The sequence below is a fragment of the Heteronotia binoei genome, chromosome 8 (genome assembly GCF_032191835.1).
Source record: "Heteronotia binoei isolate CCM8104 ecotype False Entrance Well chromosome 8, APGP_CSIRO_Hbin_v1, whole genome shotgun sequence".
Classification (NCBI taxonomy): Eukaryota; Metazoa; Chordata; class Lepidosauria; order Squamata; family Gekkonidae; genus Heteronotia; species Heteronotia binoei.
Genome location: NC_083230.1, coordinates 89,603,553 through 89,625,193, shown reverse-complemented (window position 1 = coordinate 89,625,193; position 21,641 = coordinate 89,603,553). Strand labels below are relative to the sequence as shown.

At 46.9% G+C, this 21,641-nt stretch overlaps 2 protein-coding genes across 3 annotated transcripts in view; one reads left to right on the top strand and one right to left on the bottom strand.

Moving 5' to 3' along the window:
* SYN3 (synapsin III) overlaps positions 1–21,641 on the bottom strand; it is a 288,932-nt gene that overhangs the window by 180,585 nt on the left and 86,706 nt on the right. The window lies entirely within an intron of this gene.
* TIMP3 (TIMP metallopeptidase inhibitor 3) overlaps positions 1–21,641 on the top strand; it is a 61,247-nt gene that overhangs the window by 36,731 nt on the left and 2,875 nt on the right. The window contains exons 2-4 of the mRNA XM_060245550.1: positions 14,632–14,714; positions 20,360–20,471; positions 21,489–21,610. Of these exons, the coding sequence (XP_060101533.1) occupies positions 14,632–14,714; positions 20,360–20,471; positions 21,489–21,610 (317 nt within the window). The remainder of the gene's footprint in view (positions 1–14,631; positions 14,715–20,359; positions 20,472–21,488; positions 21,611–21,641) is intronic.

Sequence of the window (21,641 nt, the reverse complement as noted above, 5' to 3'; positions counted from 1 at the left end):
GGCATTTGAATGAATCAGATACATGTACATATTACAAGCAAGATGTATAAACATGACTATTTAATGGAAATAATTTTTTTTCAACAGTGTCATGGACCCTTCTGAAAGATTGGAGTTTTTAAATAGTTTCTGACTTTACTGAAGACATCTTAAGAATTTCCAAAATGACTGTCCAATCATAAGCTTCTCTTAGGCTGACTTTAGGAACAGTACAGTCTGAGCAGTTCAGTCAACTGTGGATGTTTTACACCTCTTTGGCCGAAGGGGCACAGCTGGCTTCCATGCTTCCCCTTGCCAGTACACAACATGTACAGGACCAGGCTGTTCATCTTACTGACAGTTAAAGCCATTATCTATTCAACTTTGAACAAAAGAATCCTTGTCACTTGACAAATCCATCCACCTCCCCAGCTGTGCAAATGAAGCTAATAGCCTCTGCACATCATTCTGCTTCTCTCTTGAAGAATTTTGCCTTGGATTTTCTCTCTGCTCTTTCTTCCCAAGCACAAATTATGGAACCTGTTCTACACAGTGTCCTTGGGCCAATTTCCTCATGTTTAAAATTTAAGCCTTGGCTTCTGAAAATCAGTAAACATGGTGAAGTTGTTGTGTTCTGCAGTAAAGGAATAAGGTAACTTCATACCAATTGTAAAACTAGGGCTTTTTCTGTAGCAGGAACTTCTTTGCATATTAGGCCACACACCCCTGATATAGCCAGTCCTCCTGGAGCTTGCAGTAGGCCCTGTATTAAGAGCCCTGTAAGCTCCTGGAGGATTGGCTAGATCAGGGGTTTGTGGCCTAATATGCAAAGGAGTTCCTGCTACAAAAAAAGCCCTGTGTAAAACAGTGTCTTAACCTAGCATCTCCCTCTCGTGCTGGGCTGATTTGAAGTCCAATATTAAAATGTCTTCCAGGATTTAATACTTCAGAGCTCTATACTTGCTTTGTAATCTGTTGGTTCTATACGAGTGTTGATGAAATGCTCTGTTACTATAGGGAAAGGTTTAGGTATAATTAGAGAGTTAAGGTATGAACGGTAATACGATTATCATTTATTAACAGTAAAGTCCTATATACAAGTCCATTGTATAGGTTGGGTCCAACCAGCTTCTCTGTAGGTGCATGAGGAAGAAGAGGTACCTTTTGACTCCCAAAAGACTATGGTGTAAATCATGGGATCTGCATACCCAAAAGCCTTGGGAAATGAGAGCGGGAATTGAGTTAGGCTGAGTAAATAACATAGCTGGATCTAACACTATGTATTCTGAGCTGCAGTCTACGGAAATCAGATGGCAAATTATAGCAACTCTAAAGAGCAATTGTCCAATGGGAAGTGGAGGAAAGTGGCCTAGCAAAGATGGGAGCATCACATTGACTTCTGTTTCAGGTGGGCCTTACATCATGTTCTCCTACATGGTTTTCCTTCTCAGAATTGAGGAGAAGTGATTGAGGAACTTTAACATGTAGCCATTTTTTCTGGTACAGAATTTGTACCTTTCATTTGTGCCTGCATAAGAGGTATAAAACTCGTAGGTAACACTTCTTTAAGAGAGCCCTGTGGCACAGAGTGGTAAAGTTGCAGTACTGCAGTCAAACTCTTTGCTCATGACTTGAGTTCGATCCCAGCGGAAGCTGGGTTCAAGTAGCCGGCTCAAGGTTGACTCAGCCTTCCATCTTTCCGAGGTTGGTAAAATGAGAACCCAGTTTGCTGGGGGGCGGGGAGTGTAGATGACTGGGAAAGGCAATGGCAAACCACCCCGTAAAAAGTCTGCCATGAAAACGTCGTGATGCGATGTCACCCCAGAGTTGGAAACTACTGGTGCTTGCACAGGGGACTACCTTTTAAACACTTCTCTTGTCATGCTGACTCCTTATTAGGAAAAGCAGAATCCTGACACACAACTGGTAAAGGCTTGGGAGCTGTTCCAGAGAAAAAGGTGCAATCAAGGATGGTTACAGTGTCTATCAGAGCAATCCCAAGAACACTTCTGCCTATCTAAGCTCTACTGAACAGACTTTAGCAGGATTCTGTGTAGACCTGCTTAAGAATTAATACATCTCTCTATATATATGTGAGTGTGTTTGTTTGTAGAAAGGTGATATAGATGTAAATTAAATACATAAAATTCTGCAGTTACTGCTGGGACTGGCACCCCTTTGCAACTGCAGTAGTCATTAAGAAAAAAAATACAACAGCTGCTCCTTAAGCTGTTGCCTACAGGTGGCTGTCAAATGGTGACACTAAAGGGTAGCAGCTGTTTGGCCATATAGAGGTTTCTGGCTTTGCTTTCTCATTTTCTTGGGATTGCAAGACTTTCATGAATAGGGACTCGTGTCTCCATGAAATTGGGAGTACCCAAACCCTTATGGGCAGCTTTAGTCTATAAATCAAGATAAAAATTGAAATAACACATTTGAGTTTCTATAATGTGAAACTCCAGGCAGGTGGAGCTTTCGTGTCTGCTTGCCTGTAGTAATGCGTGCACATAGATAAGAACCAAGCACATTTTCGGTGCTCATGTGACACCCTCTGTAAAAAGATCAGATGTGAGGGATAAGCTATCAGGTGTAATTTTCCTAATCACTATATTTATCCACTGTTTTAAATTTGCAAGATGGATTACAAAGATATGCATGTGCTTCAATCCTTTTGGCACCCGTGTATTATAGCTCTCAGGGGAGCTGCCCCAGACAGTCAATCCAAAAAAGATTTTGGAAAACTATTAATTCCCAACCCAAAATAAATTGTTTCCTTTCAGACATGCGCAAGCATCTGGAAAATGCATATTTTTAATGTTAATAATTTCATCTATACTTCAATGGAAATCAGATTTTTAAAAAGGCTGTTGCGTTATTTTTGGACCACAGCTCAGCCACCATGCTTATCTAATCAGAGACTTATAAGCCTATCTAATGGAATATTACATAAATAATTGCGAATTGTGTGAGACTGTGCCAGCTGCTCTAATCCCACAAAATGACTTGACCCCAAACCCTAAAGTATTCAGAAATATTCTTCATGTAATGTTTTCATAGGCAGCACTTCAAAGTGGCTGTGGTTTAAAAATATGCCTCTATTTTGGTGTCCACTTGGGTGGGATAAAATTTCTCATCGGTAATAGTGAGATTGTGATAGGACACCAGAGAAAAGGATGAGGTTAAGGAGAATGCTCAAGGCTCACTTGCGCCCCCCCTCCAATTTAGTATGCAGTTGTGCTAATGAAATAATCTTTCAGAGCACTTGTGTTTCGTTAAGACACAGTTACTGGTAGAAAATTCAGCAGAAATGATAGTAGGTTTTGTCAGGTACTGTAAGTATCCACCTGGAAGGTGTTTTTAAAAGATGAAATTGTATATCTGATCAGGTATGCTCTTTCCTTTGAAAATTCTCTGAACCCCCTAAGTTGGTTCAGAGAACAACATGGCTACAATTGCCCTAGTGAGCCACAAGGTATCCTAAGCAGCTCTGTCTAACACTATCAAGTTTTAGGTCTGGGATACAAGTTACTTGTTTTCTGCCATCAAGTCACAGCCAATTTAAGGCAATCCCATAGCGTTTTCACACTAACCCCAAATTGCAACCGCCGCACCTGAAAATCTCCCCTGTGTCACAATGGTCTGGGCTTCTGCTGTCCACCAGGAGTTGTTGGTACACCTGGGCCAAGTCCAGTTTCCCAAAAACCTTAGAGCCCGCTAGGGCTGCCAGTACATGGCTGACCACCGGAATGGGGTATGGGTTGTCCTGAAGTGCCTTATTTATTGTGCACTTGTAATCAGTGCATATGTGCACATCTCCATTCGGCTTCACTGGAGTGTCTATGGGTGTTTCCCATGCAGCATAGGATACCGGTTCTAGCACTCCCTGGGCCATGAGGTGGTCCAGCTCCACTTCTATTTTTGGTTTAAGAGTGAACGGAACTCGCCTGGCCTTCAGCCTTATCGGTCTCACGTGGGGATTGAGGGGTAAGGTGATGGGAGGCCCCTTGTAGCACCCCAGGGACCCATCAAACACTTCCGGGAATTCCCGGCACACGTGCTCGAAATTTTGCGTTCGCATCTGCTGCACCCTCACTATTTGAATAACCAGTGGCTGAAAACAGGCCAGCCCCAGTAATGTGGTGAGCTGGCATTTGACCACGAGAATGTCCAGCTTGCCCTTAAAGTTCTTAAACTCTACCCTTACAGTGGCCCAACCCAAAATCTGTACAGGGTTTTTTGGAAGTCCCACAGTATGAAGTCCGCCGGTCGCAGCCGTGGCCGGCCACAGGGACAAAGTTTTCTTAGAGACTTCTCCGAAATTATGGAGATGGAGGAGCCCGAGTCCAGCTCCATTAGGCATGGAGCGCCCTCGATAAGGACCCGACACCCTGACCTTATCTGGGGTGGTGAGGGGCAAGTTCATTACCTGCAGGCTAGTCGATGTGGTCGAGCAGGCATCGGTCAAGTCGTGGTTGGTGGACTGGTGTCTGCGGGTGGCCTTGGCGTGGCAAGCCCGCGCTATGTGGCCCACTCTTCCGCAGTTCCTGCAGTCCACGTTGTGGTAGGGGCAGTCTCGGCGCTCGTGTGGATCCCCACAGCTCACACACTTGGTGTTGGCTGGTCTCTCTGTCGCTCCTGGTCACGTGGGCGCTCTCGGCCCCATTCCTGGTTGGCGACGTAGCTGGTTTGCCTCCTCCTCCTCTGGGTTGCCCTGTGCCATCTCCTCCTGGTGGACGGCTTCCGCTCGCGGGTTGTTGTAAGCTTTGGTTGCTCTCTCGAATGCGGTGGCTTCGTTGAAGGCGAGTTGGAGGGTGAGCTCTTCCTTTGCGAAGAGCTTTTGCTGCCCTGAGCCCGCCTTCTGGTGGGGGAGGGCGGGATATAAGAATAAAATTTGATTTGATTTGATTTGATTTGCTGTCTTTCATCTCGGAGGCCCCAGACGAAGCGATCCCTCAGGGCTTCATCCAGCTTGCCGAAGCTGCAGTTCCCTGCGATTTGGCGGAGGGTGGCCAGGTAGACGGCAACTGTCTTTCCTGCCCCTTGATCCCTCTTGTGGAAGAGGAATCGGCAGGCGATGATGGAAGGCTGGGGCAAGAAGTGCCCAGTCAGGAGTCTGACTATCTCCTTGTATGTTACCGAGAGACCCTTTGCGATCTCAAATGTGGCCTCCCTGCAGACACTCAGGAGCACATCTCTCTTACGGCTGTCGTCCATAATAATGTTCACTCGTAGGTAGCAGTCGACCCGCTCCGTGTAGGTCTCCCACCTATCAGGGTTGGCGGGGTCGAACTCTGCCAGGTGGCCCGTCGCCCCACTTGGGTTAGCCATGGCGGCGGGTGCTTCTGAATTCGTGCCTTCCTCGTCTATGGCCAGATCAGCGAAGTCCCGCTTGGGGAGTTACCTGGCTAGGATCCCACCTTCGTCGCCACTGTAATGTACTGCGTGACGAGATGTGTTGAAGGCAACATGCTTTATTAGCGAGTACATCACAAAACACAGCCACGATGGCCGGGGCCCACTTATATACATACCCCGGAACAACCCTCAGTCTGGCCAGGTCCAATCCTGGCCAGTTAAACTTCCCGCCACAGATCTTAATTGGCGGAGCATATTTGCGGAGCTACATCCGGGGACCAGTGGACTTCCACTGTTCACCCCCCTAGCATCCGCTGTGTAGTTATTTCGGGACTGAAATGCAAGACACAACAGCGGGATACAAATATTTAAAAATAGAGAGCCACTCAAATAATCAGTGACCTAAAAAAAACTTTACTAAACTTATTTGTGTACTCTCATATTCTGTCGTCCCCCCCCCCCTCCAATACTGGATACTTTAAACAGTGTATGTAATTGTGTGACAGATTACTATGCATTCTAGGAAGACCTAGAAGGGAAACAAGCACAACTTCTGCTACTGTAATGTAAGTAGCCAGAGCTGTCAAAGTGTTCTTTATGCAGTTTTAACAATACAGGAACTCCTTTTTATACTATACCTAGCATTTTTGTGGGGAGATGCTAGTTCTGAAAATATCCTGATAGATCTAGGAGAGACTAATTTTGTTCATCAGTAGGAAAAATGTCTATCAGCCATGTTTCTAGCATGAGTATTCCTGGCTCATCTCAACACACACACTTCAAGTTTTGTGTAAATGTCAGAATCAGCCTGTTGACATTAACATTCTGCAAGCAAATATGTACTATCTACTGAGAAATTTCTTTAAACCCATAATCACATTCTGAACTGACCCACACTCTATTCAGATCTCATCAAAATCAATAGGAATTACATGACTTTTAAGTGGGACATTTTTATTGGATGGGGTATAAAAAAACTAGTGGAGGCGGAATCTAAGGTTGTCCCAGAATTCCATCAAAGAGAAATTGTACTAAAATTTGGGTTTCTAGTAGATTAGACCAGTTGTAACGTACTCGATGCAGAGACGAGAGTAGGGCAACATAGTTTATTAGGAGCACGTTGCAAGAGAGAGAACACGCGGGCCGGGTCCCACTTATATACAATTCCCGGTACAGCCTACTGGGCCGGTCAGGCCAATCCTGACCGGTTGAACTTCCCGCCACAGCTGTTGATTGGCGGGGGATTCCGCGCCCGGCGCTGGGGCGTCTGGGACAGCCCAGTTGCCCCCGCGCCTAGTCGCATGTTGTTACTGATACACTACACCCCTCCCCCCCTGGTTAATGAACATAGTCTTGCAGATACGCGGGAGGACGGCGCTCCCGGGTGGACCGTCTAGGGAGGTCCTGTCGGGGAGGCGCGGCTACCGTGGCTGGTGCTTCGGTGGGCCCTGGTGCGGACGGAGGCGGCGGGACTGGTTCTGCGGATCCTTCGGGCTCTGTCGGTTCCGGTGCCTCCTGCGCCGGCGTTATGGGTGTTGGGGCCCCGTCCTCAGGTCGGCCCCTGGATGGCTCCTCCCCGGATCTTGCCTCTTCTGTGTCCGCCGGCTCCTCCGGTAGCGTGCGGCGCCGCAACTGGTCTATGTGCCGTCGTAGTACCTGGCCCCCCTCGGTTGATATGTCGTAGTGGCGGGACCCGGTCACCCGTAGCACTCGGCCCGCCACCCAATCGGGCCCCTTTGCGTAGTTCCGGGCGTAAACCGGGTCGCCCGCAAAGAAACCCCTGACTGCGTCCCGGACCTCGGGGCTCTCGCGGATGTCTGAAGCCCGGTCGGGATGCAGTCTGTCCAGTCGGGTTATGAGCTTGCGCCCCATGAGGAGCTCTGCCGGACTAACCCCTGTGACCGGGTTGGGTGTGATCCTATTATCGAAGAGGAACGCGGCCAACTTGTCGTCCCAGTCGCCCTGTACAATTCGGCTCAGGGCTTCCTTTGTTGTGCAGACCATCCGCTCTGCCTGGCCGTTGGTGGCCGGGTGGAAGGGAGCCGACCTTATGTGCCTAATCAGATATCGCTGGAAGAACGCCTGGAAGTCGGCTGAGGTGAACGCGGTCCCGTTATCGGAGACTATGGTGTCCGGGATACCGTGTGTACATAAGACCCTGCGCAGCGCCTTGATTGCAGCGGCTGATGAGGTGGACCCTACGGGAATGACCTCCAGCCATTTGGTGTAGGCGTCCACGATTATCATGAAGATCTGCCCCTGGAATGGCCCCGCGAAGTCGAGGTGGAGCCTCGACCATGGCTTCCTGGTAGACTCCCACCGTGTCGCGGGGGCGCTGGGAGGCTCGGGCCGCGTTTCCAGGCATGTCTGGCACCTCCGAACCCAGGTCTCAATCTCCCCGTCCATCCCTGGCCACCAGATGTAGCTCCTGGCTAACGCCTTCATTCGGACTATGCCGGGATGGGTCTCGTGTAGGGATTCCAGGACCCGCTTCTGCAGCGGGGGCGGGACCACCACCCTGCTTCCCCATAATAGGCACCCTTTGTGGGCTGCTAGTTCCTCCCGCCTGGTCTTATATGGCTTGAATTCTTCCCCCATGTTCCCTTCTGGCCAGCCCCTCACCACCCAGTCGAGCACCCGTGCCAGTGTCTTGTGTTTCTGTGTGGCCTTGGCTACCTCCGCTGCGTGGAGGGGCTGCTCCGGGAGGCTCTCCATCAGCATGACCTGGTGTGCGGGGGCGGGGTCTGGACCCGTTTCAGGAAGCGGCAAGCGGCTGAGCGCATCCGCGTGACCCATAGCCTTGCCGGCCCGGTGAACCAGTGTGTATGTGTATGAGTTGAGGAATTGGTTCCACCTCAACACGCACTGTGAGAGTATTTGGGGGGTTTGTCGGTCCGGGGCCAGTAGACCTAAGAGGGGCTTGTGGTCCGTGGCAATGGTGAACCTTCTCCCGTATAGATACTCATGGAACTTGCGGACCCCCACCACGATTGCCAGGGCCTCCTTATCTATCTGCGTGTAGTTGCGCTCGGCTGGAGTGAGTGTGCGGGAGTAGTAAGCGACCAGTGCCTCCCTCCCATCCGGAAGCTGGTGCCCCAGGACTGCTCCCACCCCATAAGGCGACGCATCGCAGGCCAGGATGACGGGGAGGGCCTCGTCAAAATGGTGGAGCACGGCATTGGACACCAGGACGTCCTTGACCGCCTGAAACGCGGCGGCCTGTCGTTTGCCCCAAACCCAAGGGGCTTTTTTGTCCAGCAGCCGGTGAAGGGGCTCTGCCAGGGCTGCCTTGTGGGGGAGGAATGAATGGTAAAAGTTGAGCACCCCCAAGAAGCTTTGTAGCTCCGCTTTACACGTGGGGGCCGGGGCTTGCACGATGGCTCGGGTCTCTTCTTCCGTTGGGTGGATTCCCGCCGCGTCTACGGCGAACCCCAGGAACTCCACCCGTGGGACCCCCAGCAAGCATTTCTCCCTCTTAACCTTGAGCCCCACTGCCTGGAACCGGCGGAGCACCTCTCGAAGGCGGTTGCCGAATTCTTCGGGGTCCGGGGCGGCGACTAAAACGTCATCGAAGAACGGCTGGACTCCTGGGATCCCTTTAAGGAGAGTGTCCATTATGCTCTGGAAAATCCCCGGAGCGACGCTAACCCCAAACTGTAGCCTCTTCACCCGGAAGGCCCCCCTGTGCGTCACGATCATTTGGGCCTCCGCCGTCTTGTTGTCTACTGGGAGCTGCTGGTAGGCCTGTGCCAGGTCTAGCTTCCCAAATATCTTAGATCCCGCTAGGGCGGCCAGGACGTGGCTCACCACCGGCACTGGATAGGGGTTGTCCTGTAGTGCCTTATTAATGGTGCATTTATAATCGGCACAGATCCGCACCTCCCCGTTTGGCTTGATGGGGGTTACGATGGGGGTTTCCCAGGTGGCGTAGTCCACCGGCTCGAGGACACCTTGGGCCGTGAGGCGGTCTAGCTCTGCCTCTATTTTAGGCTTCAAGGCCAACAGTACCCTCCTCGCCTTGAGCCTAATCGGCCTGACTGTGGGGTCTAGTGGTAGGGAAATGGCTGGCCCCTTGTAGCTCCCTAGGGACCCATCGAACACGTCCGGGAACTCTCGGCATATTTCCCGAACCCTCTGGGCGTTAGGGTTTGCCCCACCCCCTCCAAGCGGATCCCCAAGGGTTTGAACCACGCCAGTCCAAGCAGGGTGGTAAGCTGGCGCTTTACCACCAGGATGTCCAGCGGGCCATAGAAGGGCCCTCGCTCGACTTGCACCCGCGCCCACCCCACGATTTGCACCGGATTCTTCTGGAAGACCCGGAGTATGAAGTCCGCCGGCCTCAGTTGCAGCCGTTGGCGGGGGCACAGTTTCCTCAGGGTTTCCTCCGCTATGATGGAGATGGAGGAACCCGAGTCCACCTTCATTTGGCAGGGGTTCCCTTCTATGAGGACCGCCATTTTAATTTTGTCGGGGGTGGCGAGGGGCAAGTTCAGTACCTGAAGGGACGTGGAGTCTGTGGAGTGGAACTCCGCCGACTCGTGATGCGTGGTCGGCTTCCGCCGGTTGGGCTTGGCCCGGCAGGCCCGTGCGATGTGGCCGGTCTTCCCGCAGCTCCGGCAGTCCCAGGTCCGGTACTGGCAGTCCCTCCTGTCGTGGGGGTCGCCGCAGCTGGTGCACTTGGTGGCGGGGACCCTCTCCGTCGCTGGGGGTCGTTCGGGCGCTCGGGGGCGTTGGGCTGCACGGCTGTGTGGCCCGGCTGGGTGGCGCAGCTGGTAGGCTTCTTCTTCCTCTGGGCGGTCGTGGTCCAGCTCCTCGCGGTGGACGGTGTCTGCCCGAGCCTTGGAGAAGGTCCTCGCGGTCCTCTCGAACGCCACTGCTTCGTTGAAGGCGCTCTGGAGGGTGAGTTCTTCTTTGGCGAAGAGCTTCTGCTGCAGCCTCTCGTCACGGAGGCCCCACGTGAAGCGATCGGCCAGGGTGTCTTCCAGCTGGGGGAAGTTGCAGTTCCCGGCGATCCTGCGGAGGGCCGCCAAGTAGTTGGCAGCCGATTCTCCGGCTGCCTGGTCCCTTCTGTGGAACAGGAACCGGTGGGCCACCCGTGAAGGCTGAGGTAAGAAGTGGCCGGTGAGGAGTCTGCTGACCTCGGCAAAGGACTTCTCCGTGAGGCGGGCGGGGGCTGAGAGACCCTTGGCGATCTCGAACGTGGCCGCCCCGCAGACGCTCAGGAGAACGTCCCTCTTCATGCTGCCCTCCGTGACCTTGTTGGCCCTCAGGTAGCATTCGACCCGTTCCAGGTAGGATTCCCAGGCCTCTGGATTCGCGGGGTCGAACGGCTCGACGTGACCGGTGTTTCCGCCCTGGCTGGCCATGGTGGCTGCAGCGGCGGTCGTGGCCGGGTGGTGCCCTTGGTCTCCTTCGTAGCCGATGAGGCTAGAATCCCATCCTCGTCGCCAGTGTAACGTACTCGATGCGGAGACGAGAGTAGGGCAACATAGTTTATTAGGAGCACGTTGCAAGAAAGAGAACACGCGGGCCGGGTCCCACTTATATACAATTCCCGGTACAGCCTACTGGGCCGGTCAGGCCAATCCTGACCGGTTGAACTTCCCGCCACAGCTGTTGATTGGCGGGGGATTCCGCGCCCGGCGCTGGGGCGTCTGGGACAGCCCAGTTGCCCCCGCGCCTGGTCGCATGTTGTTACTGATACACTACACCAGTTTTCCAAAACATCTAGCTAACTCATCAAACTGCAAACAAAAATAGGTCTCCATGCAGTATTTTGGACATCATTGCCTAAAGTGAGAGAATTAACCAGTTCCAACAGTAGCGGCAGTTGGACAATTCTGTGCCTATGCTGCCTGGATTGAATGCTGGCACAAGGCTAGATAGGTACAAGGCTGTTGCATCATCAGACATGCGTTGGACTTGCAGCCAAATGGTGTTGGGATATGTAGCATAATGGTAGCCAGCAGCCATTCCTGAGTAGGTCATACCCTGCTTTGGTGTGTACACAATGTGTCTCCCATGTGTGAATACATTGTGCATGTCACCTTTGGGGACTGTAGTACTGGGGGAAGTACTCTAGGACTGTAGTGCTCAAAGAGACAGCATGGCATATCATGCAGTAAGTACCAATGGAGATGGAATTCATTCATATAATCTCCTTGTTGCTCAACTACAGAAAGAGCAAAACCTGTTGTAGGTTTAAGTGAATAGGCACAAATCTTTTCTGCTATTACACAAGGTAGCCAGGAGCACACTGCAAAAGTTCTACATATCGCATTTGCACAAGGATGACCCAGTAGGTGTTGTTTATCAAAAACTAAGTAAACTCAGCAGAGGACACGTCCTTTTGTGGATTACAAACTGATTAATTAACAAGAAATAGAGAGTGAGTATAAATGGATAGTTCTCACAGTGGAAGGTGGTAAGGAGTGGGTAACCCAGGGTTTGGTACTAGGTCCGGTGCCTTTAACTTGTTCATTAATGATTTGGAGTTGGGGGTAAGCAGTGAAGGTGCTAAGTTTGCAGATGAAACTAAGTTGTTCAGGGTGGTGAACCAAGAAGGACTGTGAGGTGCTTCAAAGGGATCTGTCTAGGCTGTGTGAGTGAGCATTAATGTGGCTAATGAGGTTCAACACAGGCAAGTGCAAAGTGATGCACATTGGAGCCAAAAATCCTAATCATTAATATACGTTGATAGCGGTAACTGACCATGAGAGAGATCTTGGAATTGTGGTAGAAAACTCACTGAAGATGTCAACTCAGTGTGTGACTGCAATAAAAAAAGGCAAATACTATGATGGGGATTATTAGGAAGGGGATTGAAAACAAATCTGCCAGTATCATATTGTCCTTGGTATAAATCTGTGATGTGGTCTCATTTGGAATATTGTGTATAGTTCTAGTCACCACACTTCTAGTCATCAAAAAAAAGATATTCTAACACTGGAAAAAGTTCACACAAGAGCAACTAAAGTGATTCAGGGGATGGAACACCTTCCTTTTGAAGAAAGGTTAAAGAGATTAGAGCTCTTTAGCCTGGAGAAACAACATGGGGTGACATGACAGAGGTTTACAAAATTAGGCATGGGATAGAGAAGGTAGAGAAAGAAGTACTTTTCTCTCACATAATACAAGAACTTATGGATACTCAATGAAATTAATGAGAAGTAGGTTTAGAACAGATAAAAGGAAGTACTTCTGCATCCAATGAGTATGGAATTCACAGCTGGAGGCAGTGGTGGCAGCCATAAGCATAGACAGCTTCAAGAGGGGATTGGATAAGCATATGCAGCAGAAGTCCCTGAGTGGCTATTAGCTATAACATACAGATGGAACACTATGTGTGGGGCAGTGATGCTTTATATTCTGGTGCTTGAAGAGCAACAGAGGAAGGGTTTCTGGAGTTCTGACCTCACTGGTGAACCTCCTGATAGCACCTGGATTTGGGCCACTTTGTGACACAGAGTGTTGGTCAACTAAATGGGCCACTGGCCTGACCCAACATGGCTTCTCTTATGTTATTTTTCACCTCCCACATGCAAAGAAGCTCAGGGTAGTATACATGGTTCTCTTCTCCATTTGGTCTTCACAGTTCCCTTGTAAAGTGTCAGCTAAGCTGAGAGACTGTGACTGACCCAAGGTCACATGGTCAAATCAATGGTTTAAGTAGATATTTTTGTAGTGGTTTCCCTGGTCTTTGTCTAGTACTTTCATCATTATACCACACAGATCATTGTGATGGTCTACACTGAACTGTCTGGGTATTACAGTAAATTCATTCCTGAAGTTGAAAAGAATAAGCCAATCCTGAAAGGAGACATTAGATCTTTCCCCCTCAGCAACTTTAAATACCACAAAGCAAAAGGTTATCCAGTTGAGAGATGACACTAAATTAAATATGAAAGCACACACCTTTTTAGGCTTTGTATGATGTCCATAGTCAGTATACAACTGAGATATGTTTTGTGATATTGAGTGACACACGGGCCTTACATAAGCCCTAAGCAGTGAGGCGAAGATTTCTTTTTGTAAATAAACTTCAGCATTATTTCATTATTCAGGAAAAGGTCACAGGCCTACATTCTAGCCAAAGTTAATTCTGACTACATTCCCTGCTCCCTTTGGGTAAACAGTTTGGGTTTTTAAAAATTAAAATTAAAATCTGGGTCACTGCAATTTAGTAAGCAATTGATAGGACAATCTTGAGACAACTGTGGCATGAAGGGAGAAATGATTAAAGACTGTTCTTGCCTTTAATGATGGTGGAACATGCTCCCAAATTGAGATCATCATGGCATTGCAGGATTTGTTGCAATTCTGCAGGGCCTGTAAAATGGAGCTGTTCCATTAGGCCTTTGGTTGAGGCAGTGGATGTTGGACATTCTCAGCCTCCCCTGCTTCGACCACCCAAGGCATTTTCACACTATGGCACTCAACTTAATCCATCCTGATCCATTGCCCTTCTAGCATGGGGCTAGTGTACGCTGAATGGTGCTAATTGTCAAACTGTTGGCTAGGAATTTGGATTATCTATTTGATGTTGATTATTGATGCTTTAAATTGTCTTTGATGATGTGATGTGAACTGCCCCGAGCCTGCTCGCGGGGTAGGGCAGGATACAAAACATAATAAATAAATAATCTAATTTAAATTTAAATTGGGTGGTATTTGCAATTAAAAAATTTTTTCAGTAAAAATGCTAATCCATAGGTGGTGGCCTACAGCATGAAGACTGGCTCATGTCTTATTTTTTATATAAAGGTTTCCTTTCTCTTTTCAAGCAATAAAAAGTTTTCCTACACTCTGGTCAGCAGGGTGAATCTGCCTCTCACTGGACTGTGAGTAGAACTTGTAAAAGTTTGCTTGGCAGGCAAGGCCTGTTGACAGAGGAATCAAGGAAACCTGATGACTCAAGTCATTCATGGCATGTTGGGTGAGCCAATCTGAGTATATCCACTTACTGGCAGTATGGTATAGTCACAGAGTGAAGTGGAAAGTTTCCCTGAGGGCTTTTCTAGGTTTGCAAGATAAGACAAGCAATCACTGCAAAAAAACTGTACATGGAGTACTTATCTATGAACAATTAAAATCCCAGTATTTATTGATATGTATAGCAAAAATGCAAGTATGCATTGGACAGTACTACCCCCATGTAGTTTATGGCATTCCTCAGGTGGGTTTTGTTGAAATATATTGCCTATTATGCCAAATCTGATTGGACTAAAGGCTGGTTGGTCAAAATGGTATTAATTCAGTGTCAATTGTTACTCACAGAGCCTTCTTCCTTTATTACAGTTATCCGAGCCAAAGTAGTGGGCAAGAAGCTTATGAAGGATGGGCCATTTGGAACAATGCGATATACTGTCAAACAAATGAAGGTGCGTACAAAGATATCTACCCATGCAGAATGAACAGCACAGTCCAGAACAGAGTTACATCCCTCTAAGTCCATTGAAGTCAGTGAGCTTAGAAGGATGTAATTCTATTTAGGATTGCACTAACAGACAACAAAGTGTTTCCGTAAAAACCTAAGCATTTGCATCTTGAGCCTCCCATACTCCTCCTACTAACAAACTCCTTATGAAAATATACCTTAGAGGCTATTTCACAATGTGAATGGTCTTTCTTTCTCCATGTTACTTCATGCTTACATATACAATTGCAAGGAAAAACTCATATGTGAGAACGGATGCTAATGTTCCCCTTTAACACTGTATTCAATTTTACAAATGTTTGAGGGGTACAAGGAATGGGTGGTAGGCCAAGTTGTATTATTGGTAGAAGCAAAGTAACAACAGATGTGGTATAAAAGTGGGATAGAAAACCAAATTGCTCTTCTCTAGGATGTTAAATATGGAGCAACTGTTTCTGCATCTCTTAAAGTTAATTTTATTTTTAGGAATGGTATCTTAATGGCTGCTGGTTACAGGAGTGGTTGTCAAATGTGAATTGTTCCTGAGTTATACTTTGTCTGCAGAGGTTGTCAAAGCAACACTGATAAAAACACTTGCATAAACATACAAAGAAATAACTTCTATGCTACTCAAAATGCTACAGGACAGACTTTCAGTTGCCATAGACTTTCAGTGCCATAGACACACTTTCAGTTGTCATGGTCATCCATGTCTTCATCCAAGATTGCTACTGTAACAGTCTTGGTCTGAGATAGTTTTGCTCTGTGATCATGCTGTACATTTGGTTCCAATTCACATGACCAGTGAAACTCAATCCTTTGAGCATTCCAATATGCCTCTAGGCCATTAGTTATCCTGTTCTTGCTCATTTTCAAGATTTCTGCAAGTTAAAATCCTTCTTGCTGTGCCATTCTATGATTGCAATCAAAATTGGAGCCCCGGGCACCCTCTTTTAAAAAAGAAAACCATGGGAGCCCATTCACAGAACACTCAGTTTCAAGTCAAGTGACACTCTTATTCTTGGGAACTTTTAGTTTGGTTAGATTTGAACTGCTGACTTTGCAGAGGAAAGAGTTGTTTCCTTCCTCCCAAGGCTCCCTTTTCCATCTGATGAGCGAATTTCACTTAAACCTGTTGCTCTGGACATTCTTTTGCTAACTGATCTCTTGTTATGTAATCTTTAAAAAATCAGTTCTGGTTTATTTTTCTTGGCCAGTTAATATCTTTGTAAGGGAAAAAGAAAGAAAGAACAAAGAAAGGATTTTGGCAGTGATTACAGAAATCCGAAGCATATTAGACAAAGTAAAGGTTTAGAAAAACAGCCACTTGCCTGCTCCTAATAATAATAATTCTCTTTATAAGGTATCGTCCAGCTAAGCATAAAAGCTACAAGGCAGCCGAGGCTGTTTCATAAGCCAGACATAGCTGCCAAAGCCAGCCTTGACACACCTCCTTTCCTGGAGGGGAATTTTTGCTTCTCACAAGTTACTTCTGTTCTTTAGTTGTGTAGCTGCATTCATTTCTATGAAAACAAATAGTGTTGCATCCACACTTCATTGGACATTGCAGTGATTCACAACTGGATATAGCAGGGATTCACTATTGTCTGGACAAGATAATCCAGGAGGTAAACAATTGTTATAGCATTGGGTAGATGCAATATCCAGCATTGGGTGGATGCAACTCAGGTTATTTGTGAGTACTCAGCTTATAGCAGCCAGTGGCTGACTGAATAGGTCTGAGAAGACTACATTTATGTGATAAAAGCCAAGACAGATGTTACAGCATCACAAACCATATGTTGGAATGGGGCTATGCCAAATTCCTGTACAATAGGAGATAGGCAATAATTGAAAGTGCAGCTTACAAACATGGATGGATACTTTATTTCTCTCTTGTCCATTATCCTCTTTCCCCCTCCATGAAACTTCTGCTCTCAAGCCACTTTTCTTCCAGTGTGGGGTTACTTCCAGTTATGGAGACCCACTGGGAGAAGAACAGGTTTTTTTTGGGGGGGGGGTACAGGCAGGGCCTCCATTCTACCTGTCCATGCTACAGTTTCTATATTTTCCCTATAAAGACTATAGGAATTAAAGAGAGTCCCAAGTCTAACATATGTGGCTGGTGCCATCCCAGCTTAGGATGATGTGAAGCTAGGGGGTGCCACTTTTGTTGGCCATGCCTTGAAGAGCAGCCAGACAAGCAGACATTAATAATCACACTTAACTGTTATGTACAGCATTCAAGGGCTCTGTCGCAGAATTTTGGGTTAGGTCTCTTATGCTGTGAAATGTTTGTTTAAAGAGGTCTTACCCAGATTTGGCATCCCAGAGGTCATTGGGTCAGATTTGGGACCAGGGTTTGTTGCTGCCCTGTTTGATAAGATGCTAAAAGCTTTAAACGTTAAGCATGCTAAACATGCTTAGCATGCAGTTTTGGCAACTGCAGGGTTTGGGTTTGTGTTACCGGGGGTACAGTATAACTCTCCCAACAAATTTGGTGACCCATTGAGATGTTTTCAGAAGCTCCTGGTTGTTTGGGTAATTGGAGGTACAGGAGCTGTGCATAAAACAGAATTCGCTAACAGGCTCCCCATACGTTATCTTGCTATAACCTTTACAAGAACCCTATAAGACAGTCACTGTTATCCTCCCTGCTGTTGGTCAGGGGCATGAGAGCAATTAGTGAATTGGCGGCAGAGGTGAGATTTGATTTATTAGATTTGCATCCAGCCCTTCCCATGCCCACACTCAGAACTGATTAATAGCACAGTCATATATTCTGATTAAGCAAGTGAAACTTTTTGTGGCTACTTTCCATTTCAGGCAAGGCATCTTCTGATTAATGTTGACATATTCTGCTTGTTGAAGGCACTGAAGCAAGGTTAGATAATGGTGGCCAGCCCTACATGCCATGCTGTTGGACTGCTGAGTAAATTCCATTTTCCTCCACTCATTGGATCAGTGTAGTGTTTTGTGAGGCTATCCTGGATTTCTTCTCTGCTTTAGGACAAGAAGTAGTCATTCTTCCTAAAGTAGACAAAGAAGGCTTTACTTTTCCTCATGTATGGATGATAGATCTTCAACAAGACATTTTGACATTGTTCTGCTAACAGGGGAAATATTTAAAAAAACTCATAGAATTGCTGGCTTACTCAACTGTTCTAGACTTATTCATACCTAGTCCTGCTGTGATCAAGGATGATCAAATATGACAGCAGCTACATGGTTACTGAAGAAAATTGTTCTCTTTTGGTTAAGGTTCTGCATGGCTGTCAGATTCTCTTGTGAGCTCTCTAGATCACAAAATAAACAACAAACTCCCTGAGGCTGTTGGAACTGGCACCAGTACAGTGAAGCAGGTTCTGATCAAATCCAAGTTAGAACTGCACTGATTACTCATCTGTCTCTGGGCACAATTCAAAGTGCTGGTTTATTTATTTGATTTTTATTTCTAGACCGCCCTTCTCCAATAGGGCTCAAGATGGTTCACAATATTCAGTAAATACATTGTGTTGCAGTATCCTGGCTTTTAAAAAGCTGGTGCTTTTTGATGCATGCCATGGCAATCACACAGACCCCCGCTCTGCTGCCAGAAGAGGCACAGGCCACACATACACACAGGAGAAGCATTCAGACTGCTTCTTTGTGTGCAGGGCATTTGCATCATGCACTCTGGCCATTTAGACATCCAGGAAATGCACCCTGCATGTGTTTTAGAGATTTGCTACTGGGGAGTTCCTGGTAGCTATTTGATCCAGCCCCAGCCCATCTTAAAATGAGTTAGGTATGGGCAGGACTCAGGGGACAGATGTGCATGTGCGATCACACATATTAAATCCAGAGGGCAGGCATGGCTAGGTTGGGCCAAATTTCTCATGTGATCGCATCCTTAGACTGAGTCAGCCCACTGGTCTATCAAGGTCAGTATTGTCTATTCTGGCTGGCAGTAGGATCTCAAGTGGGAATGTCATATCAACAGCTGCCTGATCCTTTTAACTAGAGATGCTAGGGACTGAACCTGGGAACATTTGCATGCAAAGCAGATGCTTTGCCACTGAGCCACAGCTCTACCCTCTTATTCACTGACATAAGAGAGAGTAAAGCAGTGTGTTCAGGAATACCGTTGCAGCTGAACTATACATTACATTGTCCTTTTGTCTCCTCTACCATGTCCATCCTTGTTCTGTCAATGGAATGTTCAAGGGAAGTTCTGTGCTGAGAACATAATTCCCAGGCATACTGAACACCTATTTCCCGAGTGCTGTTTCTTGAAAAGTTGGTTTATACATATAGATTCCCTTTTGGGATAAACATTATTTTCAAAAATAAATTCTCAGAAAGTTGTCAGTTATTCATATATATGATGGGCCACCTTTTTGACTGTTTATTAAAAATTATCCTACTCCAAAAGTAATTTAACTTCTCTATCGTTTCCAGTATGGTGTCATTCTGTCATTCTGTCATCCTTGTTATTGCCTGGGAATCTAAAGGCAGCCCATTCTGGGCCCTGTCCAAAAGAGCTTTACACAACAACGCAGCCAGCATTACTACTGCTGACACTGTCAACATGTCTAGTAAATTAGAAAGACAAACAGCATATGCAGCTGACAGTACCCTTTTTCCTTGCATGCATCATCCTCAGACAGAGATGGGAGACTGGAAACTCAATAGCCATATGGGGGGGGGGGGGGAGGCAGTTGAAATTCATGGGATGGGGATGGGGGGAAACCCATTCCAGGCCTGTGGCATCAGTCTTGAGGTCATCATGATGCCAGATGAACCACATGATTTGCATGTGGATTTTTCTTGCACATTCTCACCTAATCCCTAAGAATGGGAGATTGCTTATAGGAATGCTGACGTAACAAAAACTGGTGAAGCTTTAGCAAGGGAAACCAGGCAATGCTCATTAATACCCTGCCATTAGATTTCCCAAAATACAGGATGATGGTGAGAGAGGGATTTTGAGTACAGTAATACTGCATTTCAGGTGCTCTATTCTATCAAAAGGAACAAATGGGTGTGGTACAGTGGTACATGCTGTATAGGAAAAGCTCTCACAGGATTGTGTCCAAAGTTACTGAAAGCTGCAGGATATTCTGTGTAATTTTTAAAAATAGAACAATGATTGAGGATTTCTCCTTCAGCAGATTTCCCATACTTCACAAAGTCTGAAAAAAAAGTGGGTCATGGTAAAGTAGCCCTGAACAAGACAGCACATCTGTAGGATAAAGTTATACCATTATGACTGTGAACTACACCCCATCTGAACCCTGGGAACTGTAACCCTGTCTGGAAATATGTGATCTGACCAAGCAAAAGAGCTGAAGTAATGGAAGACGAGTGACTAATTTTGTGCACTAATATTAGTGGTCTGTTCAGAATGTACACATGCTTAATGCTGTACAAAGCATTAGCTGCTAAATTTCCTGAGCCATTGTTTACTATAAGATTGCTCTATAGAAACAAAGGATTATCACCCAAGGATAAGCTGTTTTAAAACTGCAATCTAGGATACTTAAAAAAGAAAGTCCAATTCTTAGTAAAGAGCAATCCCTTGTTGTTGCATGACATTTTATTAAGAGTGCCTTCTCTCTTTCTTTAAAGATGTACAGAGGTTTCGAAAAGATGCCACATGTTCAGTACATTTACACAGAGGCCTCTGAAAGTCTTTGCGGGGTCAAGCTTGAAGTCAATAAATACCAGTATATGATCACAGGTAAAGTAGCAGAAGAGTTTCCCTGGCACAGGTGGCTTGCAAGCTATTATTTGAACTACATTTTGGAAAGGGGTGGCAGCTCTGTGCGAATGCACCTGACCTGCAAGTTAATAATCAGCCCCACAAAACTGCTGTCTTGAAAAATATGAAGCTGCCAGAGGGCCCACTGGGTCATCCAGCACTGTACTGTCTGGTTGCTGATAGCTGTGTCAGGAAGGAAAGGTCTTTCTGAACAACTGTTGCTCCAAAAAAAAAAAATCTGTTAACTGGGTTGGGTTTAGGACCTTCTATATGTAAAGCATGTGCTTTGCGACAAAACTAAGGCTTCTCCCAAAGGGAGGAAGGTCTCTCCATTATCTCCACTGTACCAATTTGGGATGAGATAATTATCTGTCAGTAAAAGACAGCTGTGGAAAGAAATTATGCACAAATTCAGAAGCAGAATTCAGAAGTCTAATTCAGCCTTTTGGGTGACTTAAATAACCTACTATGCTAAATATCAATTGGCCTAATTAAATCCTTTAACACATTTCCCTTGTAAATGTTTTGTTCACAACTGGGAAGATACAGCTTTTCAGTTTTGCATTTAAACTGAAAAAGAAAACTGGCACAACATGTCCTCTGCAACAATTTGCTTCAATGCAGAGAAAGCCATGGGGCTCCCATTCATTCGCCACATAGGAGGGCATTCCAGTTGGGGCTGCCAACCTCCAGGTGGCTGGAGATCTCTTGGGATTACAACTGGACTATAGGCAACCAATATCAGTTCACCTGGAGAAAATGGCCACTTTGGGTGCTAAAATGGCCACTCTATGACATTATACCACACAGAAGTCCTGACCTTTCCCTAACCCTTCCTTCCTCAGACTCCAACCCCCAAATTTCCGTGTATTTCCCAACCCAGAGCTGGCAACCCTACTTCCAGAGCTTCCATGCCATGGAAGAGCTGGCACAGGGAATATTAGCTGGTTCAGGCACCTAATAAATGGAATGGCTAATTTGCACATGTTTTCCTAGGCCGAGTCTATGATGGAAAGGTTTATACTGGGCTGTGCAACTTAAATGAGAAGTGGGATCAACTGACCCTAGCCCAACGCAAAGGACTGAACCATCGTTATAACCAAGGCTGTGGCTGCAAGGTATGTGCTATCTCCAGAAAATGTTCCTAGA